Source organism: Neovison vison, chromosome 10, assembly GCF_020171115.1.
Source record: "Neovison vison isolate M4711 chromosome 10, ASM_NN_V1, whole genome shotgun sequence".
In the NCBI taxonomy this organism is placed as follows: Eukaryota; Metazoa; Chordata; class Mammalia; order Carnivora; family Mustelidae; genus Neogale; species Neogale vison.
The window spans coordinates 50686672-50713498 of record NC_058100.1 but is presented as its reverse complement, the minus strand read 5'-3'; the positions used below and the strand labels follow the sequence as shown (position 1 = coordinate 50713498).

Sequence of the window (26827 nt, the reverse complement as noted above, 5' to 3'; positions counted from 1 at the left end):
CTGATACATACAGTATCTCTCTTCTTTGCTCAGATACTAAATCCAGAATCTGAGCAGAAAAGTGCGGAAAAGTTTGTCTCCCGAGCTTTCCTCTCCTCACCAGCCTCCTAAGTTGGCCCTTTTCCCACGTCGGTTGTGCCCAGCGCCTGGGCCTCCTCGCAGCGTCCTCCATCTTCCCAGTGTGACCTGACACTCGTTCACATTAAAGTCAAAGGACTCAGAACAGCTTGAGGTTCAACGCTTCCTTTTCCCCTGCCCCCCTCAGTTTTCACAGCTAATCAGCTGTTAAACCTACCTCCTTGCTATTTCTCCTCTCCTTCCTGTTATCTGAAAATGCTGTTCTCTATTTCTTCTCCTTGGTCCAGGAACATGGCGGAATTGTACCTCCTCTCCTGGAAGTTGATCAGGGCCAGCCATAGGGCTTGTTTTGGCCAACAGAAGGTGGGCAGAGCTGACATCTGTTGCATTTGGAGGAAGTATTTAGTTGTGTCACCACCATACTTTTTCTTCCTGCCATTGGAACTGACCACATTCCAGATGACAGAGGCTCTGTTGACTTGATTCCAGAGTAAGGACTCCAAGTCTATGTACGATGGATTTGTAATGTGAGGAAGAAATAAACATTTGTTAAACTAATTCACTCATTATTACTGCATGTCATCAAGAGGACATGACCACGGGTTGACCCAAGAGCTGCACCAGGTAATCAGAGGCTCCTCACCTTTTCCCCTATCCTTGGCACATACACTCTGCCCACCATTCCCACAGTGGGAGCCATCTCAAGGATGCAGCCTTGAGACAGCAACATGTTGTTGAAACCATCTGAACAGTAGATGTGACTGAATCTAGTTAAGGCCTCTGTATAAACTTGAAGATTTTGGCAAGGTGGATGGGGAGACCTACTCATCTTGTGGCCGCCCAAGATAAACCTTGTATGTAAGTCTCCTTGCTTATTAAAACTGCCAATCTGGAGTGGTCTGCTTCGTTTTCTCCCTGTCCTCTGCGTATGGGGCCAGTTTCAGATTTCATCCAGGGAAATTCTTGGGTTGTGAACCAACAGCATCATAATCTAGTGCATCCTGACTAATACACCTGGGCTACTGGTGGGGTCCAGGGGTCCTGGTTACTTCTCACCTGAGCTCTAACATGCGCTACTCAAAGGGTGGTCTGCACAGGGTATCAGTCCACAAAATACTGCTGCTCTGCAATGAAGTAAAGTACAGAAATTGAGAATAAACATTTAGAAATTCCTATAATAATTTATCAGATTAATTTTATTGACTGAGTCTAATAATAAAATATTTGAGCTTATAGTCTCTTCAAATCTTAGTATGGTGCCTTACCCAATGGTGTACTATAAAACTGTCTGTCAAACTAAATTGGACCAAACCTTTGTGATTAAGAAATAGAATTATGGTAGGAGTTCAAGCAACAGAAAGCAGAACTAGGGCACATTTAGGGTGTAAGACCCTTTCTCGTCACATGTGAAACTGTCATTCAAAAGTTCCTGGAGGGGCACCTGGGTGGCTCAGTCAGTAAATGTCTGCCTTCAGCTCAGGTTGTCATCCTAGGGACCTGGGACAGAGACCCACGTCAGGCTCCCTGCTCAGTGGGAAGTGTGCTTCTCCCTCTCCCACTCCCCCCGCTGTGTTCCTTCTCTCGCTGTCTCTCTCTCTGCCAAATAAATAAATGAAGTCTTAAAAAAATAAATTAAAAGAAATAAAGTTTCCTAGAGTCTACTCTTTGTGTGAGCGCACTTAGCTCCAACACAAGCAGAGAACCTTCCTGAGCTCTTTCTCTTTCTCACTTAACACTAAATCTAATTTTAAGTTTGCTGATATAAAAGCATGGACATGAAACTATTTGGTCTTTGGAATAAAACTTTGTAAATATATTGAAGATGAATATGGTTTTCCAAATTATCCACAGACAGCTTGACATTTTGACACATTTGTTCAAGAGAACAAGAAGTTAATCTAACTGATCCCTAAATCACTTCCCAACTCCCTCCAGGACTAACTGGAGCTCTTTTTCTCTTCCCAAAGGCTCTTTGACGTTAGTATATCTCTCTGCACCATATGTAGTATGGTATCCTGAAAAGAATAGTGAGCTAGGTTTTGGGAGAGCTGGGTCTAGCCCTCATTACCCACTCACCTGCTACCACACAAAGCCATTGCTTAACGACTTGGTGCACTAATTTTTCCATCTATTAAATGAGAACAGTAAGTTAGTAACAAGTCCACGATATCAGCTCTACTGTGTGAATCAAAATAAAGAGTACCGAAGCACTTGGTCATAAATAGAGGCCTACACAATGGTAGCTCAGCATTCATATATAACACTGCCTTGAAATGCTCTTGAATTATCTCGCACACATAGATTTTCTCCTCTCTAGCCAGATAATAAGTCCCAAGAGGTGCATTATGCACTATCTTTTTGTATGGTATCCAATCTTCAGTCCCTTAGGACAAATAATGTACATACCATGACTGTCTGAAAACAGTTTAATTTACCAAAAGTTGTTGAACCCCTTCACCACTAAGTAAAATGTATGAACTTTCATAAACATACACGGCATGACAGCTGTTCCTCACTCAACTGTCACCCTGACAACCTTTTAGAGTTCTGGTTAAGGAGAGTTGTAATTGCTAATCTAAGTTCCTTGAGGGCACACATCATATCTCATTAACCTTCGTATTCCACATTTACCTTAGTCATGCAAGCACAGAGGAGGAGCCCAGCAAAGTCTGCAGATAATTAATAAATGCATGAAGCCAGCTTTACTTAAATACTTCCTCATATTACCTCCATTCAGTCTCCCTGAAACCTAAAGAGCCAATCTTTGTTTGATTTTGGTTAAGTTGGTTTTTAATTTTGCAGAATCATCCAAGCATTTTATGAGTACACCTCCCCGGGAAGTCACATGATTTTTGTCTTCTCTTTCCTTCGTGAGCACAAGCAGTTCTTATTCAAAGATCATTAAAAGGATCAGACTGCAGGAAAGAGAGTGTTAAGGACCAGAACAGCTATTGGTCTCAAAGAAAGGAAAATGGTACTAATTGTTCAGATACAGCGCCATCCTGCACATTAAACATAAATACAGTGGCGGAATAAAGAGCTTCTATAGAGAACTCTAGGCTCTGGCAGGAACACTGGGCTGCACCAGTAAAAGGCCTCCTGCTAGGGCTGCGGTGGAAAACGTGACCTCAGAGAGGAATTCAGCACAGAAAGGCTCAGAAAAAGATGACACACCATGAAGTTTTGGTTAAGTCATCTGGTTTCAGGCATATAAAAGTTTCAGTCAAAAAATAATGCAGATCACATGAACTTTGTCAGAGATTGCTACTCTCGGTGGAGCTTAGAATGCCGAAGTGCCTCTGCCCTCATGTTCTTCACAAGAGATCAATACCTTTTAGGAACACATTCATCTAGAAAGGTCTGGAGGCCTGGGAAGCAAAATAGGTTAGTCTGGATTCCTCAGACCTAGGTCATTTAGTGTTCCACTGAGCCCTCCCAGCACAGAGGGGCACTGACTTGGACTCCAAAAAGCAAAGGCAAAGACCACACTAGAGAGAAGTCAACAACGTCCTTCCCCTCCTCCCGCTCCCACCCATAAGGCCCCCCTTATGGGAAAAGTCTGTGTTTACGATGGCAGCAATCTATGACTTTCACCACCGGTATGTAGCCAGTTCAGTGTTTCAGAGCTGGGGTCTCTTGCTGTGGGACAGGAATTCTGAAGTTTATTTAATAAGTTAGGCTTATGCAAGGAAAAAAAAAAAAAAAGGAATGCATCATTTCATGTGCTTATGAACAAAACCACAGCTTAGAAAAAAACACGCATCCCACCAACCTTTGCTCCAAACAAGTTTCTGTTTTTTAAATAGAGATCTACATTTTGAACAGAGCATGAATCAAGCCACATATTTAATGTCAGTAGAGTATAATTTTAGAGGCATGCCAGAAAGGAAAAGAGGGGGTTGCAAGCACATAAAACTTATTTATATTTTTATTTATGCCTATTTCCCACAGATTGAAGATAAACGCTGAAGTGCACCGCTTCTCAAGCTAACCCACTTCTAGAGCTGAAAATTCGGTGCTTATTTAGCACTGCCCTCTGGTGTCCAAATGGATCACTTTAGATTGTCCTGAGGCTAAGAGTAAAAGCTACTGTTAATTAACGGGTCTTCAGTCTGCTTTCATTCATTCACTAAACATTTACTGAGAGCCTAGTGTGTGTGGGTTTGTGGTATGTGGTGGGAGACAGAGATGTAAAAAAAAAAAAAAAAGAACTTGGTTCCTTGCTGTGTTTCTAAGCAGCCCAGAGCCTAAGAAGAGACAAAATTAACTGCAATTACACAGTGACTTGATCACACAAGACAAATCACTTTACCTAGTGGAATGAGACAGTCAACAGCTGGGTTGTCTCCCTTTCCAAACTGTTCCAGACCACTATTCATATTAGCAGGTATCTGGCTGGCTTTGGGCAGAACAGCTATGGTAAGGTACGCAGCGAATATTCTGAAACAGAGAAGACTTCCCAGGACATACAATGAGACTGAGGCCTAATTTTAAGCATTTCTGTGGGAATCCTCTTCTCGAGTCAACTCCAGAAGATACTTCAGGTCTTGTAGTTGCCTAGGGACTCATTGGTTACCAGGTTGGATATACAAATCTAACATTCATTAAGCCTTACATTTCTTTCTGAGAATGCAGACAGACTGCAGAATGTTTTTCTCACACTGTGATGAAAAGCCTCAAAAGGAAGCAAATGGCAGAGACCCCAAGAATTGATCATAAACCATTTTAAGATCCTTAGATTTGCAAAGTGCCAACCAGAGTCACAGAAACATACATCGTTCTGAATGGGTACATCTTCAGACCTTCTGGGAAAGCAGAGGGAATCTGAAGGAATTGCCAAGATACTCCATCAAGAATAAATGTGAAATTCAAATATCATCAAAGGAAAGCAGTCAGGAACTACTACAGACCAAGAATGATACTTTACACCATTTTATAATGTTTCCAGTTTTTGCCATTTTTCCATTCTTGTTCTTGTTGTCTTCTAGAGTAGGTAGCTATGACTTGCTTCTAACCAAGAGAACAGGATGTACTTGACTACATAGTATGATCACGAGATCCATCTTGCTGAAACTGTCTCCCTTGCTGGCTTTGAAGAAGCAACCAGATGTGCTGGCAAGGCCCATATGGCAAAGAGTTGAGGGTGGCCTCTTGCCAACGGCCCCCTAGAAATAGACCATCAGTCCAAAGCCCATGGGGAACAGAAAGCTGCGAACCATGAGGGAGGAACCTGACTCTTGCCCAGACAAGCCTCAGAGGAGACTGGCTTGACTGCAGCCTTACAAAGGACCCAACTTTGAGATATTAAATGGCTGTTGTAAGTTACTAACTTTGTGGTAATATTATGCAATGACAGATAGCTAATACGGATCTCAAGATGTTTTTTTATTTTAAAACATTATTAAAAAAGTAATACAAATAAAGAAAAAATTATAATACTAAAGAAAGACGAAGACACCCGTTTATTGCTCTGTCACCCTATTATAGGAAGAGTCATTTACTCTGTCACTCTTTTACTATATGCTTGGTGTGTCACTGACAGCCATGACCTTACCCATTCATATGCCATTCATAGCTTGCTTTTCTAATTAAATATTTTCTTATTTTTTCATTTATTATTAATTTTTAATGAGTATATAATATACCATTCATTGGCTATCTATCTGTTTATTAACCATTTCCTTTATCAGGGGTTGGCACATTATGGCCACGCATTTGTAAATGAAGTTTTACTAGAACACAGCCATGCCTATTTATTTACATATTGTCTATGGTTGTGTTTGTACTATAAACGCACATTGGAGAAGTTTTAAGAGAGACTATATGGTTTGCGAAGGCTAAAATCTTTCTTTTCTGCCCTTTGCAGAGAAAGTTTGCTGACCCCTTCCTAAAACTTTTAAGGGATCTATTATTTTGGCCATTATAATTAATGCCACTTAGAATGTCTCTTGCATATAATTATTATACTCTAGGCAACATAATTGGGAGGTATTGGGAGTAACTCCACAAAAGTGGAGTAACTGAGTCTATTTAATAAAGATGTCTTTAAGTCTGACACGGTCCCTTACTATCTTTCTTGTAATATTCTAACTGTGATATAATAAGGGTGGTGGTAATAAGAATGGAAAGCAAGGCCTAGTACTTCCTTTATTAGGTAGGAAGTAATTAATCAGTAGCACCTCTATGGTCCCTATGAATCTAGCATGTATGTAACTTTATACTCTGGATAAGCATACCTTTCTTCTGATTTAAAGTCAACAGTAAATGCCACATAAAAACCAATGGAAAGAAAACTGTTACTTTCTATTGGGGATTTAAAAGCAGACTGAGCAAACTCTCCAGGTGTCCATGTGTCCAAGAAATGCCATTGCGGGCTACCTGAAGTGGCCAAAAGGCACTGAGAGGGTTGAATTAGAGAAAGGTGACAGTCTCAACAATGTGTTAGCAGAGACAGCAAGGAACAATGAGGCAGCTACAGGTGGGGGATGAGAGAAGAAACACATGTGCTCCACCTCTCTGAACACATCCTAAGCACCAACTTGTATATAACTCTAATTAAACTGTGTCTAGGTAAAAAAGTTCTAGAGCAACTACCCTATACTTATGAACAAAAAAAATTCTTCTATCTGGGAAAGTTTTATTCTTCAAAAAGAAAAATTTATGGAATGGGACCAGCTAAGTCAACCCTAACTATCTCTGAGATAAAAGATAAACCAGGCTGATGGATCTCAAATCCAATCCCACAGTGAGCATCAGGAGTACAGGTGTCATCTTCTAAGGGAAATATTCTGCAACATAAAAAAAAAAAAAAAAAAGATCAGGATGGACTTTTCCCCCCAATATATAAGGTATTTTAAAAGCAAAATCGGAAAGATATTTAATGTAATTATACCAAATACACCAACAAAGTATATCAGGAAATCATACATAACACATTTACTTCGTTAAAAGGTTTCTGTCAAAATGTCAACCAATTTAACACTTTCTAAAGAAGTGTTCTTTTGGCTAAAGCTATTATAAGCCTTTACATCCCACCTCAGTTAATTATCAAATAATATCATGACTTTATGAAGTACTCTGGGAGACTAAGAGTCTAATTATTTTTGTGGAAACTAGGAACATATTACTTTAAACAAAACAGCCAAATTTCTGAGATGTGAAAATCAGGTCATTATTTTCTTGGATTTTCATATTGCAAAGGAAGCTGAATGGCTTGATTCACACTTAAACTCATGTCATTATTTTCCTCTTTTTTTTTCACTGTTTACTGACAGTTGCTCAAAACTGACCTGAGGGTCTGGCAGCATAAATCCATCAGTAAGTTTATAGTAGACTATTGTGGAATCGGACTCCACTATGGCCAAAGTAAAAGACATTGGCAAATCTGGATCACCTTGCAATTTCCGAGATGCCTTCAAAATCTCCCTTATCCTGAAAAACAAACAAACAAACAAACAAACAAACACAGTATATTTAGGATTCATAGTCACTCAATCAATAATAAGATCAAATGCTGTAAAATCTTGGGGAAGACGTAGACAATAACATTATATCCATAATACTAAGGTAATGTCTGAAGGCTCAAATATAAACCTCTAAAGTTGTCTCATGTAGAAAATCCTGCAAATAAGAGACATTTACGGACTTTCAGTCCTCTTTAGGATTTACCCTTCTCTCCTGAGCATCACACATGGAAGAAGCAGACTATATTCAGGAATCTACAGAATGGGGCACTAACAATATCCAGTGCACCTATGGCCCACAGATACTGGGCATTCATTTTCCAACTTGGTAGCATATCGTGGAACAACATGTTATTGGGGTTTGCTTTTAAAGAAAATAGATAATAAACATTTCCATGTTTCCATATGGTGTCCATCACTACCACCTTTAAATGGCTATACGTTATCTATTGACTCAAAATTTACCCAATTATTCCCCAATCCTTATAAAGTTCTTTCAGGGCTCTTGTGGGGAGAAGGTACTAATAAAGATGTGATGATGATCTTTCTGTAGGTAGTTGTTTCTGTTCAGTCTTTCTAAGGTCAGACTTATGAATATAGACATTTTCATGGTTCTCAGTATGTATCTGATACTTAATAAAAGCTAAGAGAAAAATGGAGAGAGAAAACTTTTTTTCTTGTAAAGTTGTCTATTGAGCATCAAGGTTATAAAGGCTTTCAGTATGCTTGCTATGGAAAATAATCTAGTATCTCCTATATACTTCCAAGTGCTATTAGCTTTTGTTTACTATAAACTAAAAATCCTTATTACCTATTCTACCAAGCCTGTGTTCAATAATTCAGTAAAGTGTAACCTCCAGAGGAGCTTTCTTAAAAAGACAAATAAAAAATGATCAGTTGATTTTGTTGGGTTTTTTTGCATTAAACTAACCAATTCTCCAGAAATTGGAAAAAGATTTACTGGCACATTAACATGCTATAACTGAATACATAAATAACTCAATACTCTTCTTTTCTTTAGCAAATGTGTAATTTATCCCCTTAAGTTCTATTTCCCATCACTTAGTAAAATTTCTATGGTCACTCTTCACCCATCCTATTAGCTATTGAATTTATAAAGAGTCTAAAAAGAAAAATCTCTGCTTTGAAGTATTCTTACTACAATAATTACAATGCTTTTTAAAAAAATCTGTAGCAGAGACTGGAGATTTCAGTGATTTAAAAGCACCAAGAAACTTCTGGATAAGCTGAAATTAAATTTTTTTGCTAAATTCTCACTTAATCACTTTATAGTATGTCATACAGTGATAACTAGTTTGTTAAAACAGTTACAAAAGGCTGCTTACTTACTATTTCTCATTTAAGTTTATACAGACATGTAACTATTTAAGGAGAGACTGCATTTCTAAGTTTTTTCCCTCATAGTCAAAGCATTTCTAAAATGACCTTGAGTGAGTCAAGTCAACAATATGGTAATACTTCAGTTAAGCAGAAATGTCAGGCAACATTTACCGGATATATAAAATCTCTCCACCTGGCAAAATCTTAATTCCCTTTCAAGAGTTAAAAAAACATCATCATCTCTCCTAATTCTTCCAGGTCACCTTACCCCAAACTCTAGGCCAAGTTATGTATCTTACTCTATGGAGGAAGCTTGTGCGAACCTACATTATGGTATACACTACCTTGCATTCATACTTCTAAGTGTCTGTTTTCCACTGCATTATACCCACTTGAGTATCAAAGCTAAAAAAAAAATTGCCCAATATGCCCAATATTGTAGTAGAATACTTGGGCAGAGTGAATGAGTGAGGTTTTCTGAATGAAGATTTCATATGGCTAAATACATTTCTGACAAACACTTTTCTAAAGTTTATTATGTAATTCTATTACACCAAATAAAAGCTCTATCTTGACAGATCAGGATTATCATTTTTGGTACTTACTACTGTAGATACCACAGTAGGTCATATACCAAAGAACTCCCTAGAATTCAATTTCTTAAAAATACCTGAATTTGCTTGCTTTTTGTTCATCAAAACATTTTATTTTATCACTTGTCTCCATAACAGAACTTGGTATACCATATAGTCATCGGTTTTTTCATGGCCCTTGAGCTAAGAATGGTCTCTAGATCTGTAAATGGTACATTTGAAATGGTCGTATAAGTACCTACATAATAGCTTTGATTTTGCCATTTTGTCCACAAAGCCTAAATATTTCCTACTTGGCCCTTTCATAAAAGGTTTGCTGACCCCCATTTCATACTGTAAAAAAGGTTCAAAGTAAGAATTGTAAGAAATGCTCGTAAGAGCAGTGTACTTTTTTTCCCCCAATATTATTTATTCGAAATTCAGAGAAGGAGGTTCTACTTCTAATTAGAATGTAGAAGAAATCGGGGTGCCAGGGTGGCTCAGTGGGTTAAGCCTCTGCCTTCAGCTCAGGTCATGATCTCAGGGTCCTGGGATCGAGCCCCGCATCAGGCTCTCTGCTCAGCAGGGAGCCTGCTTCCTCCTCTCTCTCTGCCTGCCTCTCTGCCTACTTGTGATCTCTCTCTCTCTCTGTCAAATAAATAAATAAAAATTAAAAAAAAAAGAATGTAGAAGAAATCAAAGACCACTATTCCTACCACAACAAAGAAAAAAAAACCCGATTTGCTTAAAAATATGACATTTTTCTTTAAAGACATCAAAGAAATGAAAACACAAACAAGGGTAAAGGAAATAAATTCTAATGAGAAATGAGCCCTTTCCAGGTAAGTGGAGACCAAGAGATAAGGGCAAATGCTGTGTGCAGGCGCAGTAGCTAGAAGAATGAGCCAGTCATGGGCAAGCAACTTCGCTGTGACAAAAGGAAACCATCAATCCTGGGAATAGCTACGCATGAACTAGCATGGTGGACTGAAATCCAGAGTGACACCAGTCCCTCCAGTTCACCAATTCTCCCTTATGGGACTTAAACTGCATTTAAGTGACACGACAGCATGAGATGCTGGGGAAGGAACTGGAAAATAGCAAGCAAGCTCTAATCACAAAGCCCTGATGAAGAGAGCGTTCTGATCCCATTCTTAAGACATCTGAAACCAGAAGAAAACTGGGATAACTAAAGTTGCAACTCAGTCATGACTCGTTTTGACTTCTGGTTAGATTGACTAAATCAGGCCATGACCCTACTTGCCAGAGAGAGGAAAGGATGAGTTCCATGGGAGCATGGACATCAACATCAGTCTTTTACTTATACACAGTATCTGGATACAGTGAACAATTCTAAGCTATGTGAAGAAAGCAAGAAAAGGTATCTAATAATCAAGAGCAAAAAGTCAATATAAGAAGACCTTCAAAAAACTAAAGTTGTTGAAAAACTCAGATGTTGGTTGGAATTAATAGCTAAAGACACTTAAAATAAGCATTATAAATATGTTAGAATATCGAGGAAAAGACACAAACAAAACGAGGAACAAGATGAAAAATTTAAGTAGAAAAATGAAAATTCTAAAGAAAACTGACATTCTAAAATTAAAAAATATATATATCCTCAAAGTATTGACTAGGCTTAATGATACACTAGATACAGACCAAAGAAAGGATTTAGTAAGATTGAAAACTGGTCACAAGAAACTTAACTGAAATAAAAAGAGAAAGAATCTAAAAAAACACATCAGAGGCCTTTGGTACAATATCAGTTTAACATGTATAAGTGGAATTAAGAAGGAAAGGAAAGAAAATGGTCTAGGTCTTAATCCATTCAGGATGCTATAACAAAGTATCCCACACTAGGTAGCTTATATATAAGAGAAATTTATTTCTCACAATTCTGAAGGCTGGAAAGCCCAAGATCAAGGTACCCTGATCTTGTTTGGGTGGATGTCCTCTTCCTGTTTCAAAGCCAGCATCTTCTCACTGTGTCCTTACATGGTGAAAGGGGGAAGGGATCTTCATGGGTTCCTTTATAAGGCACTAATTCCATTCATGAGGGCTCTACCCTCATGACTTGACCTCTCAAATATCCCACCTCTTAATATCATCTTTGGTGGTTAGGATTTCAATGTATGAAATTTGGAGGACACATTCAGACTCTAGCAGTGTAGAAGAAATCGCTGAAACTTTTCCAAAATTGGTGTTTCTGAACGTAAAGTGACTCTTACAGAGAGCATATAGTTGGATCTTGTTTTTATATGTAATCTTACAACTTCTGCTCTTTGACTAAAGTACTTGATCATTCATATTTAAAATTAATATTGAGGGGCACCTGGGTGGCTCAGTGGGTTAAGCCTTTGCCTTCAGCTCAGGTCATGATCTCAGGGTCCTGGGATTGAGCCCACATAGGGCTCTCTGCTCAGTGGGGACCCTGCTTCCCCCTCTCTCTCTGCCTGCTGCTCTGCCTGCTTGTGATCTCCGTCAAACAAATAAATAAAATCGTAAAAATAAAAAAGATTAAATTAAATTAATACTGATATTGTTGATTTATATCTGCTGGTTTGCTATTTGTTCTCTATATATAACATGTCTTTCTCGTTTCTTGGTTCATCCTTTACCACTTTCGTTTTTATTAAGTAGACATTTTCTAGCGCATTTTAATTTCCTTATGTTTTCTTTAACCATACTTTTTAAAGTTTCTAAGTAGTAGTTCCAGTATTTCCAAATTTATCATAATTAATCTCAGATTAATATTTAATTCTAACAAACTATAGAAATGACTCCAACAGTTTCATTCCTTTCTCCCTCCTCCGTGCTACTATTGTCATATATATCGTGCCTATATATTATATACTCAATGACACAGGGTTATAATTATTGCTTTATACAATCTTATATCTTTTTAAAAAGTTAAGAGGAAAAAGGATAAAAAAACCATATTAACCTATATATTTAATATTTCTGGTACTCTTCATTTCTTACTCCCTAATATCATTTCCTTTTTTTTATTTTAAATTTTTTTTAAGTTAAATTAGCCAACATATAGTACATCTTTAGTTTTTGATGTTGTGTTCGATGATTCATTAGTTACGTATAACACCCAGTGCTCATGGGATCACGTGTCCTCAATGCCCGTTACCCTGTTACCCTATTTCCCCACTGCCCTCCCTTCTGCAACCCTCAATTTGTTTCCTAGAGTCCAGAGTCTCCAATCGCTTGTCTCCCTCTCTGATTCCTTCCCATGCATGTTTCCTTCCCTTCCCCTATGGTTCTCTGGAATATTCCTTATATTCCACAAATGAGTGAAACTGTATCATGACATGCCCATGCATGTTTCCTTCTCTTCCCCTATGGTTCTCTGGAATATTCCTTATATTTCACAAATGAGTGAAACCGTATCATAATTGCCTTTGTTTCCATATAGCTCCATTTCCTCCCCCATCCTTTGTTAATATTATCATATATATATATATTACTTCTTAATATGCTGTAAGCATGGTCAGGTGATTTTAAACAGAGGTACATGGGCAATTCAAAAGAGAAAGTCTTTTCAACACATGGTGCTATAATTATAAATAGGATTATTATAAGCATCAGTGGGGGGTGGCATACATGAAAAGTCTTCGAAAACTGTCAAGTAGTCACAGGATACAAATATTGTTATATAGTACTTACACCAGCTTTGCCACCTTGCAAATTGGGACATGTCTGTATCTACCACCCTCCCCTTGAAAAATAATTTCCACATGTGTTGAATCACATGACGATTAGCTAGATTCCTGTTCATATGAGAGATTTACTTTAGAAAGAGATATTTAGATGGAGCAACCATAGATATTGATCAGAACCTCACTGCACAGCACTGATGGGAACTGATACTCTAAAGCCACCAACTTTAAAGTACTTCAAAGTACACCAACTTTAAAAAAGTTTCTTTAAAATAATCTGGAAAGACTACAAATACATAGAGGTCAAATAACATACTACTAAGCAATGAATGGTCGACCAGGAAATAAAGGAAGAAATAAGAAAGCACATGAAAACAAATAAAAATGAAAACACAACAGTACAAAACTTCTGGGATGCAGCAAAAGTTGTTCTAAGGAGTGAAGGTTATAGCAATACAGCCTACCTCGAGAAGCAAGAGAAATCTCAAACAACCTAACCTTGCACCTAAAGGAGCTAGAAAAAGAACAAAACAAAGCTAGCAGAGGGAAGAGAATAATAAAGATAGAGCAGAAATAAATGATATAGAAACTGAAAAAAAAAAAAAAGCAACAGAACAGATCAATGAAAACAGAAGCTGGTTCTCTGAAATAAATCAGTAAATTTGATAAACCTCTAGCCAGGCTTGTTAATGAAAAAAGAGAAAGGACTCAAATAAAACCACAAATGAAAAAGAATAAATAATAACCAACATCACAGAAATACAAATAAGCAAAAGAGAATATTATGAAAAACTACAGGCCAACAAGTTGGAAACTTAGAAGAAATGGATAAACTCCTAGAAACATATGAACTATCAAACTGAAATAGGAAGAAATAGAAAACTTGAACAGATTGATAACCAGCAAAGAAATTGAGTCAATAATCAAAAAAACTCCCAACAAACAAAAGTTCAGGACCAGATGGCTTTACAGGTGAATTCCACCAAACATTTCAAGAAGAGTTAATACCTATTCTTCTCAAACTAGTCCAAAAATCAGAAAAGGAAGGAAAATTTCCAAATTCATTCTGAGGTCAGCATTATCCTGACCCAAACTGGATAAAGACACCACTAAAAAAGAGAACTACATCTGTCCACACAATCACAACTCTGTCCTTTGTACCTCCCAGCTGATGACCTTCTGCCACCATAGAGGGCAGACATATAATTCTACATCTCAGGCTGATTTCGTGGGTGTTCAGAATGGCTTGGTGGATATCCAGCTAAATTCAGGGGCCTGGTTGAAATGGAGTCCCCCACTGCTCTGACATCTTGCCCCTCCCCCTGGAAGGAAGTCCATGGGGGAAGGGAAGAAAATCCAAAGTGAGAGAAATCAAAGAGGGAGATGAACCATGAGAGACTATGGACCTCGAGAAACAATCTAAAGGTTTCAGAGGGGAGGAGGGTGGGGGGTGGGAGTAACAGGGTGATAAGTATTGAGGAGGGCATATGTTGTGATGAGCACTGGGTGTTATATGCAACTAATGAATCACTGAACACTACACCAAAAACTAATTATGTACTATACAGTGGCTAACTGAACATAATAAAAAGAAATTTAAAAAAAGAGAGGACTATGGGCTAATATTCCTGATGAATATAGATACAAAAATTCTCAATAAAACATTAGCAAACTGAATTCAACAATACATTAAACAAATCATTCACCACAATCAAGTGGGATTTATTCCTGGGTTGCAAGGGTGGTTCAATATTCACAAATCAATCAGTGTGATACATGACATCAATAAGAGAAAGGGTAAGAACCATATGGTTATTTCAACAGACACAGAAAAAGCAACTGACAAAGTTCAACATTAATTCATGGCAAAAACCCGCAACAAAGTAGGTTTAGAGGGAACATACCTCAACATAATAAAGACCATGTATGAAATACCCACAGCTAACATCACCCTTAATGAGGAAAAACTGAGACCTTTTCCCCTAATGTCAGGAAGAAGACAAGGCTGTCCACTCTCACCACTTTTAGTCAACATAGTACTGGAAGTCCTAGCCACAGCAATCAGATAAGAAAAAGAAATAAAAGGCATCCAAATGAGTAAAAAAGTAATAAAACTTTCACTACTTACAGATGACATGATACTATACATAGAAAACCCAAAAGACCAAAAAGCTGCTAGAACTGGTAAGTTCAGTAAAGTCACAGGATACAAAATCAATGTACAGAAATCTGTTACATTTCTACACACCAATAACAAAGCAGCAGAAAGAAAAATTAAGAAAACAATCCCATTTATAATTATACCAAAAATAAGATACCTAGGAATAAACCTAACCAAAGAGATGAAAGACCTGTACTCTGAAAACTATAAAACACTGATGAAAGAATTTGAAGGTGACACAAAGAAATGGAAAGATAATCCATGCTTATGGAGTGGGAGAACAAATATTGTGAAAATGTCTATAATACCCAAAGCAATATTCATATTTAAAGCAATCCCTATCAAAATATCAACAGCATTTTTTCACAGAACTAGAACAAATAATCCTAAAACTTGTATGGCAGCACAAAAGATCCCGAGCAGCCCAAGCAATCTTGAGAAAGAAAATCAAAGCTGGAGGCATCATCATTCCTGACTTCAAGTTATATTACAAAGCAGTATGGTACTGGAAAAAATATAGACACAGAGTTCAACAGAAGAGCATAGAAAGCGCACAGAAATAAACCTGCAACTGTATGGTCAATTAATCTTCAACAAAGCAGGAAGGAATATCCAATGGAAAATAGATGATCTCTTCAACAAATGATGATGGGAAAACTGCATAGCAACATTCTTCTGAATGAAACTGGACCACTTTCATACACCACACAAAAAATAAATTCGAAATGGATTAAAGACCTAAATGTGAGACCTACAACCATAAAAATCCTGGAAGAGAACAGGTAGTAACTTCTTTGACATACTGGCTATAGCAACTTCTTTCTAGACATGTCTCCTGAGGCAAGGGAAACAAAAGCAAAAATAAAATATTGGGACTACATCAAAATAAAAAGCGTCTGCCCAGTGAAGGAAACAACCAACAAAACTAAAAGGCAATCTAAAGAATGGGAGAAGACATTCACAATGACATATCTGATAGAGGGTTAGTATCCAAAATATATAAAGAACTCATACAACTCAACAGCTGAGAAACAAATAATCCAATTAAAAAATGAGCAGAAAACATGACCAGACATTTCTTCAAAGATGACATACAGATGGCCAGCAGACACATGAAAAGATGGTCATTATCACTTACCATCAAGGAAATATAAATCAAAATTATAATGAGATATCACATCACACCCGTCAGAATGGTTAACAACACAAGAAACAACAGGTGTTGGCAAGGATGTGGAAAAAAAGGAACATTCATGCAGTGTTGTTAGGAATGCAAACTGGTCCAGCCACTGTGGAAAACCATGTGGAGGTTCCTCAAAAAGTTAAAAATAGAACGACCTTATGATCCAGCACGGTCATTTACTCAAAGACTACAAGGACACTAACTCAAAAGGATACGTGCACCCCTACATTTATCACAACGTTATTACAACAGCCAAGATATGGAAGCAGCGGACGCATCCACTGACTGATGAATAGATAAAAGATGCATGTGTGTAGAATGGAATATTATTCAGCCATAAAGAAGAATGAAATCTGGCCATCTGCAACAACGTGAATGGAGCTAGAGCATAAAATGCTAAGTGAAATAAGTTAGTCACAAAGGGCTGGTTGGGTGGTTCAGATGGTTAAGCGTTTGCCTTCAGTTCAGGTCATGATCTCCAGGTCTGGGATGGAGCCCCACGTTGGGCTCCCAACTGAGCAGGGAGTCTGCTTCTCCCTCTACCTCCCCCCCCCCGCTTGTGCTCTCTCTCTCAAATGAATACAACCTTTATTTTTTAAAAAAAAGTCAGAGAAAGATAAATACCATATGATTTCATTCATATGTGGAATTTAAGGGACAAAACAAACAAGCAAAGGAGAAGAAAAAAAAAGAGAGCGACAAACCAAGAAAATAGATTCTTAATTATTAAAAACTATGGTTACCAGAGGGGAGGGGTTGCAGGGCGGGCTAAACAGGTGATGGGGATTAAGGCATGTACTTGCTGTGATGAGCACTGCGTGCTGTATGGAAGTTCGAATCAGTATATTGTACACCTGAAACTCATTTAGCACTGTACGGTAACTAACAGAAATTAAAGTTAAAAAAACTTAAAAAAATTTTTTTTTCTTTAAATATCTCTAACTGGCAGAGTATGACAGGACAGGACACAGACGGAAGGAAAAAAAACCCTATTAAGGCAACTTTTACATAGTTTCCATTTCTTAAGATCTGATACTGTTTAAATCAGAAACATACGTGTGTGCATGTGCACGTATGTGGGTTTTTTCCTAAGGGAAACTGGGAATTCTAGCCCATCTACTAAACTTTAGGATAGAAATTTCCATCTCATTCATATTTGTTTCCAGAGTTTAATATAAACAGCAAAACATTTTCAAATTTACTTAAAACACCCATGTGGGAAACTAATGTTTGAAAATTAGCTCAGAGTTGTAAAAGGGGTTTTGTCTTCAGAGTTGAGGGAAATCACTGTCAAAAATGAAATGGAAGTTCCCATCTCAGAGCTCTGTTTATGCTATTTGGTTGCGTGTGGGGAAAACTACCAGTGAATTTTCTCAGTAATTACAGAATAAAATAGTTTATCTGCTTCTGTTACTGAAAGCACACTAAGGAAGGCTTACAAAGATTCTTGTTCAGGATCTCTTCTGGTCTATTTTTAACATATGTTTAAAGTAATGCCATCATCTTTCCCTATTCAAGACTTTCTTGTTTGTTTCCTTTATGGGACACTGATAAACTCCTAAAAATGTTTACTTTGCCTTTAAGTCAACAGATTGTGCTTTCTCAATCCAACAGAAAGAACACAACAAAAGGTTCCAAAATTCTACTTTTTAAAAAATCACACACAATTCTAAAGATGGCGAGAACAATGAAGCACCACTAAAATACTATAATCTCACTTAACTTCTAATAAGCTTAAAGCTCGAAGTCTTAATTCAGAAACCTCATGTAAAATTTTTCAAAGTTCAGTTCTTTGGAAATATTTTGTAGAGATGCTTCATTACACAATCTAAAATAACTTAGATAATAAAAAACTATTGATGGTTCATAACCGATAGAAATCCACACATGAGAAGCATAACCTATGTATTCATAATAAGAAGTTCAGGTTCTCAAGTTTATTATTTCAAAGAAAAAACCTAAAGAAAGAAATCAGTAATAATCACAGTCATTGATCAGCAGTAACAGAAGTTAATGTTTATAACAGGTTTTCCTTCTCATAACTGTTCAGAGAGGAGCTCAGCATACTGAACACAGAGTAATTCCTAAGTTTAATAAAACTCACTGAAAAAGCCTGAGGCAGGGGCGCCTGGGTGGCTCAATCAGTGAAGTGTCTGCCTTTGGCTTGGGTCGTGACCCTAGGGTCCTGGGATCGAGTCCCACATCGGGCTCCTTGCTTGTCGGGGAGCCTGCTTCTCCCTCTCCAACCCCTTCCCACCCCCGGCTTACGCTCTCTCACTCACTCTCTCTCAAATAAACAAATAAAAACTTACAAAAGAAAAGAAAAGAAGCCCGAAGCAAACCCATAGGTAACATTATCTGGCTACTGCCCTCCCTCCAAGCTATATAAATATCTTCCATAAATCTTAGCATTAATTTTTTGGTGACGATCCTGTAAGAGACTAATCTCTGAAGATTTGTACAGAGGACAAGCAAGTTGAAAACATTATTTTAACCTTAAATGTTGTTAAAATAAAATGTATCATGGGTTAAAATTATTATTAATTTCAACCCACAGAAAGCAGTTATCTCCTTCTTTTCAGTGTGACCAAACTGGTACATACTGTACACTCAGCAATGAAACACTTCTTGCCCTGCCTCATTATGAGATACTGGAACAGCACAACAAAATGCAATGCAACTCTGAACACGATGCAAAATGAAATTGGTGCCCAAGGTACCAAAGAAGCCTTATTCAGACACAGGCGCAATACTAAAGAAAAGTTTCAAGGATAATAGACCACTTCCTTGAAAATCCTGTCAGTGCCCTCCTAGTTAAAAAAGCTAAAGTTCCAGGGTTGGGTTAGTGAATAATTAAGTGCCTTTGTGGCCATTCACCCCAGTGGGAAGTCGTTCTGCTAAAATAAACTGCAAGCCTTTTTTCTGAGGCTAAGAGAAAAAATGCTGTGTCAGTTGCAAGACACTGCTGGAACTGGGGGTTTCACCAGCAACAGATTTCCAACAGAGCGCACACATTTTGATACACAGGGAGACCAAATGATAGAAATTATTTTACCAGTTATTAGACTTCAGGCCTCCAGTAAAATAATGGTCATTAAATGCATTTGTAATAAAAAATATACCTTTGGAGAGAAGAAATATATTTTGATTCCAGGGAAGTAATGGAGTATCCTTCAAAAAAATATGCAGCACTTCAGGATTAAATCTTATAACTAAGAACATCTTTAAAAATGTCCTCAAGAGGTAACTCAATTAGTTCTGGTAATCCTTACTCCACCATAAATATAAGTCCTTTCCCCAAGACACTAAGGAAAAGGAGGGCTGAAACGTGGTTACAGGGAGAGGTGGGGAGGACAGAGATGAAAAAGAATTTAACTAAAAGGTAAGGAGGCTATTCGGAGCCTTGGCGGAGTGCCTCCTCAGACCTATGAGTGTTCTCTATCTGCAGATGCATATACAGTTACAGTGTAAAGTGTGGGAAGTAGTGATAAAACTTGCAAGTGGATGAGTTCTGCAGACATCCTAATTTTCTTTTGAAACTCTTGGGAGGTTGCCTGTTGCCTTATGTTCTTTAAAATGTTATTAAGCAAGTTTCTGCTGTAGGAACCGAATAATCTAAGAAAGTTCACTCATTCATTCAACAAATACTTATTTATTTATTTATTTATTTATTTATTTTTTAAAAGATTTTATTTATTTATTTGAGAGAGAGAGAGACAGTGAGAGAGAGCACGAGCGAGGAGAAGGTCAGAGAGCGAAGCAGACTCCCCATGGAGCTGGGAGCCCGATGCGGGACTCGATCCTGGGACTCCAGGATCACGCCCTGAGCCGAAGGCAGTCGTCCAACCAACTGAGCCACCCAGGCGTCTACCAAGTACTAGGTAACAACCTAGACACTGGGACAACAGCAATGAAAAGAGCAAAGTTCCTGCTTTCACAGAGGTTATTTTCTTTTTTTTTTTTTTTTTTTTTAAGATTTTATTTATTTATTTGACACAGAGAAAGAGAGATCACAAGTAGACAGAGAGGCAGGCGGAGAGAGAGGGGGAAGCAGACTCCCTGCTGAGCAGAGAGCCCGATGCGGGGCTCGATCCCAGGACCCTGAGATCCTGACCGGAGCCGAAGGCAGAGGCTCAACCCACTGAGCCACCCAGGCGCCCCCACAGAGGTTATTTTCTAGTGGAGGAAGGAAGATAGGAAACAATCAGAGACAACGAAATATATAGGATATTGAGTAGCAATAAATGTGGTAAGTGTTAGAAAGGAGGACTACTTCATAGGCTGCAACTGTATAAGGAGTGAGATGATAATAGTTTACACCAGAGTAAAGAGTAAAGACAGTATAGCAGAAGTGGTGAGAAATGACAGATTTTGGATATACCTTTAAGAAAGAATGGGCAGAATTTATTGATGTATTAATTCAGGGTATGAGAACTGGGTGGACTATAACTAGTATGAGATTATATAGCCAGGTTATAGGATATAAACAATATACAAAAGTCAAGTGCTTTTTTATATACCAGCAATGAACAATTGTAATTTGCAATAAAAAAGACAACACCATTTACATTTACCTAAAAAAATGAAATACTTAGGCATAAACCTAACAAAAATACACACAGGATCTGTAAAAGGAAAACTAAAAAACTCTGATGAAAAAAATCAAAGAAAATCTCAATAAATAGAAAGACAGTCCATGATCCTGGATAGGAAGGCTCCATATTGTAATGATGCCAATTCTTCCCAATGAGATCTACAGATTCAACACAATCCTAACCAAAGCTCTAACAGGTTATTTTGTGGATATGGACAAACTGATTCTAAAGTTTATATGGGAAGGCAAAAGACCCAGAATAACACAATAGGGGAGAAGGACAAAGTAAGAGGACTGACTACACCCGAATTCCAGACTTACAAAGCTAGTAATTCAGACCATGTTGTACTGGTGAAGGAATAGACAAATAGGTTAATGGACAAGAGCAGAGAGTCCCAAACTGACCCACACAAAAAGAGTCAACTGATCTTTGACAAAGGAGCAAAAGTGGGTCAACAGAGAGAGAATAGTCTTTTCAACAAATGGTGCTGGAACAACCAAATATAAGCATAAAAAAAAAAAGAATCTAGACATACTCCTTACACTTTTCACCAAAATTAACTCAAAGATGATCATAAATCTAAATGAAAACACTAAATCATAAAACTTTTAGAAGATAACATAGGGGAGAATCTAAGTGACCTTGGATGATGAGTTTTTTTATTTTTATTATTATTTTGTTAGAGATTTTATTTATTTATTTGACAGAGACAGACACACAGGGAGAGGGAACACAAGCAGGGGGAGCTGGAGAGGGAGAAGCAGGCTTTCCGTAGAGCAGGAAGCCCAATGCAGGGCTTGATCCCAGGATTCTGGGACCATGACCTGGGCATAAGGCAGTCGCTTAACAAATGAGCCACCCAGGCACCCCCCACTCCGGAGTTTTTAGATTCAACACCAAAAGTGTGATACACAAAAGAAAAAATTTAGCTGGACTCCATTAAAATTAAAAACTTCTGTTCTACAAAAGACATTAATACAAGAATAAAAAGACAACCCACAGTGAGGGAGAAAATATTTGCAAAACACATATTTGATAAAAGGACTTGTATCCAAAATATATAAATACTTAAAACACAACAAAATGAAAAAAAAAAAACCCAGCACAAATAAAAAAAAATGGGCAAAAGATCTGAACAGTCACCTCACTGAAGAAGATATACAGATGGCACATAAACATATGAAAAGATGCTCAACATCATATGTCATTAGGAAACAGCAAATTTAAAAAATGAGATACTGCTTATGCACCTATTAGCAAAGCTAAAACCCAAAAAACTAACAATGCACGGTGATAAGGATACACACTGCTAAGTAGAAGAAGCCAAGGCTACACATTGTACGATGTCAACTATACAACATTCTGGAAAAGGCAAAACCATACAGAAAGTTAAAAGTTCGGGGCTGCTGGGGGTTCACGGTAGGAGCAAAGGGATGAATACATGGGGCATAGGGGCTTTTTAGGGTAGTGAAACTATTCTGTATGTCATGGTGGATACATGACATTATAAACCTGTCAAAATCAATAGATTGTACCATAAAGAACGAACCCTAATGTAAACTACACGCTTTAGTTAAAACAATGTATCAATATTGGTTCATTAATTATAACAAATGTACCACACTAATTCAAGACATTAACAATAACACTAATCAACACTAAAAACAGTGTTGGGCTGGGGCTTGTGTGGGAAATCTTTGTACTATCTACTCAATTGTTCCGTAAACACAAAATTATTCTCAAAAGTAAAGTACTCCTATACAGAAAATGACTCCAAAGGTTTTGGCCCGAGTTTCAGAATGAATAGAGTTGCCACTGATGGACATGGGGGAAACCGCAGAAGGACCAGTTTAGGGTGCAAATCGAGAGTTCTTTTTGGACATGTTAGAGATACCTTTTAGATTCCAGTGGAGAGGTCAAATAGGCAGTCAAATAGGAGTCTTAGGTTCAAGGAGAAGCTGAGGTAGAGAAAAAAATTGGGGGGTCCTCAATATATCGATGATATTTAAAACCATGAAACCAGATGAGGCTGTCTAGGGACTACGAAGAACAGAAAGAAGCTCAGAGATCTAGTGAACTTTTAACATTTAGAAGCTAGAAACCTGAAAATGTTCAGCAAAGGAAGGAGACAAATAAATGGCAAGTGCTGGAGATGGCTTAACCCCCTCAAATCCCTAAGTTATGCTTTTGCACTAATAGCTCATCATTTCCTAGATTCTCAGACGTGTGTATTTTAATCAGAGTCTTTAGAGAAAATGGACACGAGCATTATGATTCTTACTCTTCTCATTCACATAACTTCCCCACCTTTGTTTCAGGATGCCTGTGTCCCTCAAAGACATCCAAGGAGCAAAACTTTTCCTTTTTCTCTTGTCTTTTAATTCCTTAATCCATTCTGCTTCTCCTCATCTACTACTGCCTACGGGGATGGTTCTCCTGTTCCCATCTCTCTCTCTTTCTCATGCACACATGCACGCAGCAAACACACACACACACCCAGTTCTAGGGCTTTCTTACCAGTTGCACGCAGGTACTCCCCTTGCCATTACTAATACCCAGACATAATGAACAAATTTGCAGTTTTCAGGCTCTCTCAGTCCTCAATACCTTGCTCTTGGTATTACTTCTTTCAGGAACATCCATTCCCATCCCCATTCCATATGGAACGCCGACAGATACTTCAAGCAACTTGTCCTGCAGGAACCGTTTTCAGTCTTCCCTACCTCCCAAGCTAGCAGCCAAGGTCGGATCTTCCCCTCTGCAGTCTTCCTCAGTGCCCTATACCTACCTCTCACTCCATTTACCACACTGGACGTAAATGGCTGTCTCAGCTCTAGATGTGAGCATCCTGGGGGCAAGAACCGCGATGCTTTGTAAGTCCAGTCCCTTAAGTCCAGTACACAATAGCCACCCAGGAAATGAACAGGAAACCTAGAAAATACGGGATAATCTGCAATTTGCCTTTTTAGCTACCTCTAAAACTAAAACATGCTTCTATTTTGCCTCTAGATAGTCTATAATTATATTTATATCCATTATATTTAATGCTTAAATAAAAAGTATAATTATATACATTTTTAACATTTTTCCTGAAAGGCATATTATTTTGGTGTAAGAACAATAAATAAAATTTTAATTTTCCCTACACCCCTCAGTGTTTTAAAATATGGGGTCTTTTTCTTTTCCCTATAAGAACAGTGATAGAACATTTAAAGATAAACAATTAGTCCATTTTTATTATCTGGCTTACTGCTGTGATAACACATGAACAGCTAATTATTTTAAAAGTAATCATGTTCTTTAAAAAGGGAAAATTACTATTAATAGCTTTTAAACAGAATATTTAAAAGCTACATTAATTCTGACAAAGAAAATGAACTGCAGGGTTTTTGATTCAATGTAGGAAGAAGGGAAGGCATATTCTTTTGAAAACAATGGTGTGGAAGACAGGTTAATATGGCTTAATAAGCTGGGCATTAGATTTAAAAAATTAGACTCATATGTGGAATTTAAGAAAGAAAACAGAGGAATATACGGAAAGGAGGAAAAGGAAAAAGGAGAGAAGAGCCAGAAGTGACTTTTTTTTTAAAAGAAGATTTTATTTGCTAGAGAAAGAGAGTGGGAGCACAAGCAGGGGGAGCAGCAGGCGGAAGGAAAAGCAGGCTCCCCACTGAGCCCCATGTGGGACTCAATCCCAGGACCCTGGGATCATGACCAACTGAGCCACCCAGGCAACCTGCCATAAGTGACTCTTTTTTTTTTTTTTAAAGATTTTTATTTATTTATTTGAGAGAGAGAGACAGTGAGAGAGAGCACCAGCAAGGAGAAGGTCAGAGAGCGAAGCAGACTCCCCATGGAGCTGGGAGCCTGATGCGGGACTCGATCCCGGGACTCCAGGATCACGCTCTGAGCCGAAGGCAGTCGTCCAACCAACTGAGCCACCCAGGCGTCCCCATAAGTGACTCTTAATGACAGAAAACAAACAGGGTTGCTGGAGGGAGGTGGCTGGTGGATGGGCTAGACGGGTGATGGGCACTAAGGAGGGCACTTGTGATGAGCACTGAGTGTTGCATGTAAGTGACGAATCACTGAATTCTACTCCTGAAACCAGTATTATATTGTATATTCACTAAAAACTTTAAATTAAAAAAAATCACAGACTAGGAATCCTAACTCTGGCTCTGACACTCATTTCTATGTGTAATGAACTGTTTTCACTTCTCTTACCACATAAATTAGCCTTAACTGTAGGATCATGAAACCAAATGACTGAAGTTCTTAGACTGTTGGCCTTATGGCTGCCAAACTAGCAGGTGACCAACCTGGCATACAGAATATTGAAGGCTTTTTTTAAGTCTCTAGAGTAATATTCAGATTGGAAGATGCTAAGAAAGAGAACATTCAGAAAAATTTTCTCTCAGATAAAAAGGCTGAGGGTACCCATTTTAGAGAGGTTATCAATCACCATAAATCAAAATAAATACTACTCATTTGTGGGAGTGGGGGGATAAAACAGCTGCTGGAGAGGTTCCATCCTCACACAAGCTAGCCACTATCCTCTGGCACCAAGAGGAGAGGACTGTTTCTAATTTAGTCAGGTCTCAAAAGGATGAAAGATTTATTCCTATTACTAAGCAAGAGATTATGATCCTTTGTAACACAAGAGATTTATAGATCATTTCAAAAAAAAAACAGTATCTTAACTGTGCATGGATTTCATAATTGCACAAAACACTTCACTCACTTTTTTTTTTGAAACTTGTAACATCTATAAACACAGATAAACTTAAAATATAGCAACTGTGGTTTTAGTTTTCAGCACATCTTTCACATATTACTGAAGAAACTAAATTGACCATGAAATTGAGAATGACATGGGTTCTATTGGAAGAAAAAAAGCTCATAGTTTAAAAAAAAAAAAAAAAACCACCAAGGTGCCTGGCTGGCTCAGGCAGTAGAGCATGTGACCCTTGATGTCAGGGTTGTGAGTTCAAGCCCCACACTGGACACAGAGGTTACTTAAAACACACACACACACACACACAGAGAAAAAAAAAATTTCCTCATAATTTGCTATTTATTCTTGTGTGAGTTACTTAAGACATTTTCCTATTTATGACTACCTATACTACTATTATAGGAACCTATCCTAATTTTGTTATGATCTACTTCTCCCATTTAGGGACATTCAACAAATATCAATGACCAAAAAGAAGCTAATTAAACTATCTGAACATAAATTTGACTTCATTTGCTACCCTAGCACTGAAAAAGTCTTCTGGCTTTCATTAGGATTCCTCTGGTTGTCTCATCTTTAAATTCATCAGAGCTCTTTGACCTCAATGAATTTATTAATATGATTTTATACCATTGCTGTGTCTGGGGAAACTGTACTAATAACATTTACAGTCATTTACCAAACTTGCTATATGGATTCCTAGATTCACTTTAGTAGGAAATAATCTAGAGCACTTTCCATATGCATACACCATCCAAATATATAATTTAATATAGTATTTTAAAATGTAAGCTAAAAATCAATTTACATTAGCTTTCAGAAGTATTTTTAGATGAGAGAAAAAGGAGATGTGTCCTTCCCTTTAAGAAACACAAACAACCTCCTACTCCATCAGCATAACTTTCCTACTAGATAGTCATATATGGGCTCTACCAATTCTATTCTCCCACTGGAGATCAGCAATTAGTATTCAATCAATATTATCACAATGGACGATTATACACAAGATCTTCTGAGATTTGAAA

General features: G+C 37.8%; 1 protein-coding gene and 1 long non-coding RNA gene across 4 annotated transcripts in view; both read right to left on the bottom strand.

Annotated features, from left to right (window-relative positions):
* Positions 1-2251, bottom strand: part of LOC122918614 — a 63947-nt gene extending 61696 nt beyond the window's left edge. For all 3 annotated transcript variants that reach the window (XR_006386643.1, XR_006386642.1, XR_006386644.1), the window contains exons 1-3: positions 2155-2251; positions 1135-1202; positions 296-583 (exon numbers count right to left, since the gene is read on the bottom strand). This is a non-coding gene — a long non-coding RNA (uncharacterized LOC122918614). The remainder of the gene's footprint in view (positions 1-295; positions 584-1134; positions 1203-2154) is intronic.
* A 2743-nt stretch (positions 2252-4994) lies between these two features.
* Positions 4995-26827, bottom strand: part of TSEN15 (tRNA splicing endonuclease subunit 15) — a 35315-nt gene continuing 13482 nt past the window's right edge. The window contains exons 4-5 of the mRNA XM_044267281.1: positions 7368-7509; positions 4995-6866 (exon numbers count right to left, since the gene is read on the bottom strand). Coding sequence (XP_044123216.1) covers positions 6846-6866; positions 7368-7509 — 163 coding nt within the window. The 3' untranslated portion in view covers positions 4995-6845. The remainder of the gene's footprint in view (positions 6867-7367; positions 7510-26827) is intronic.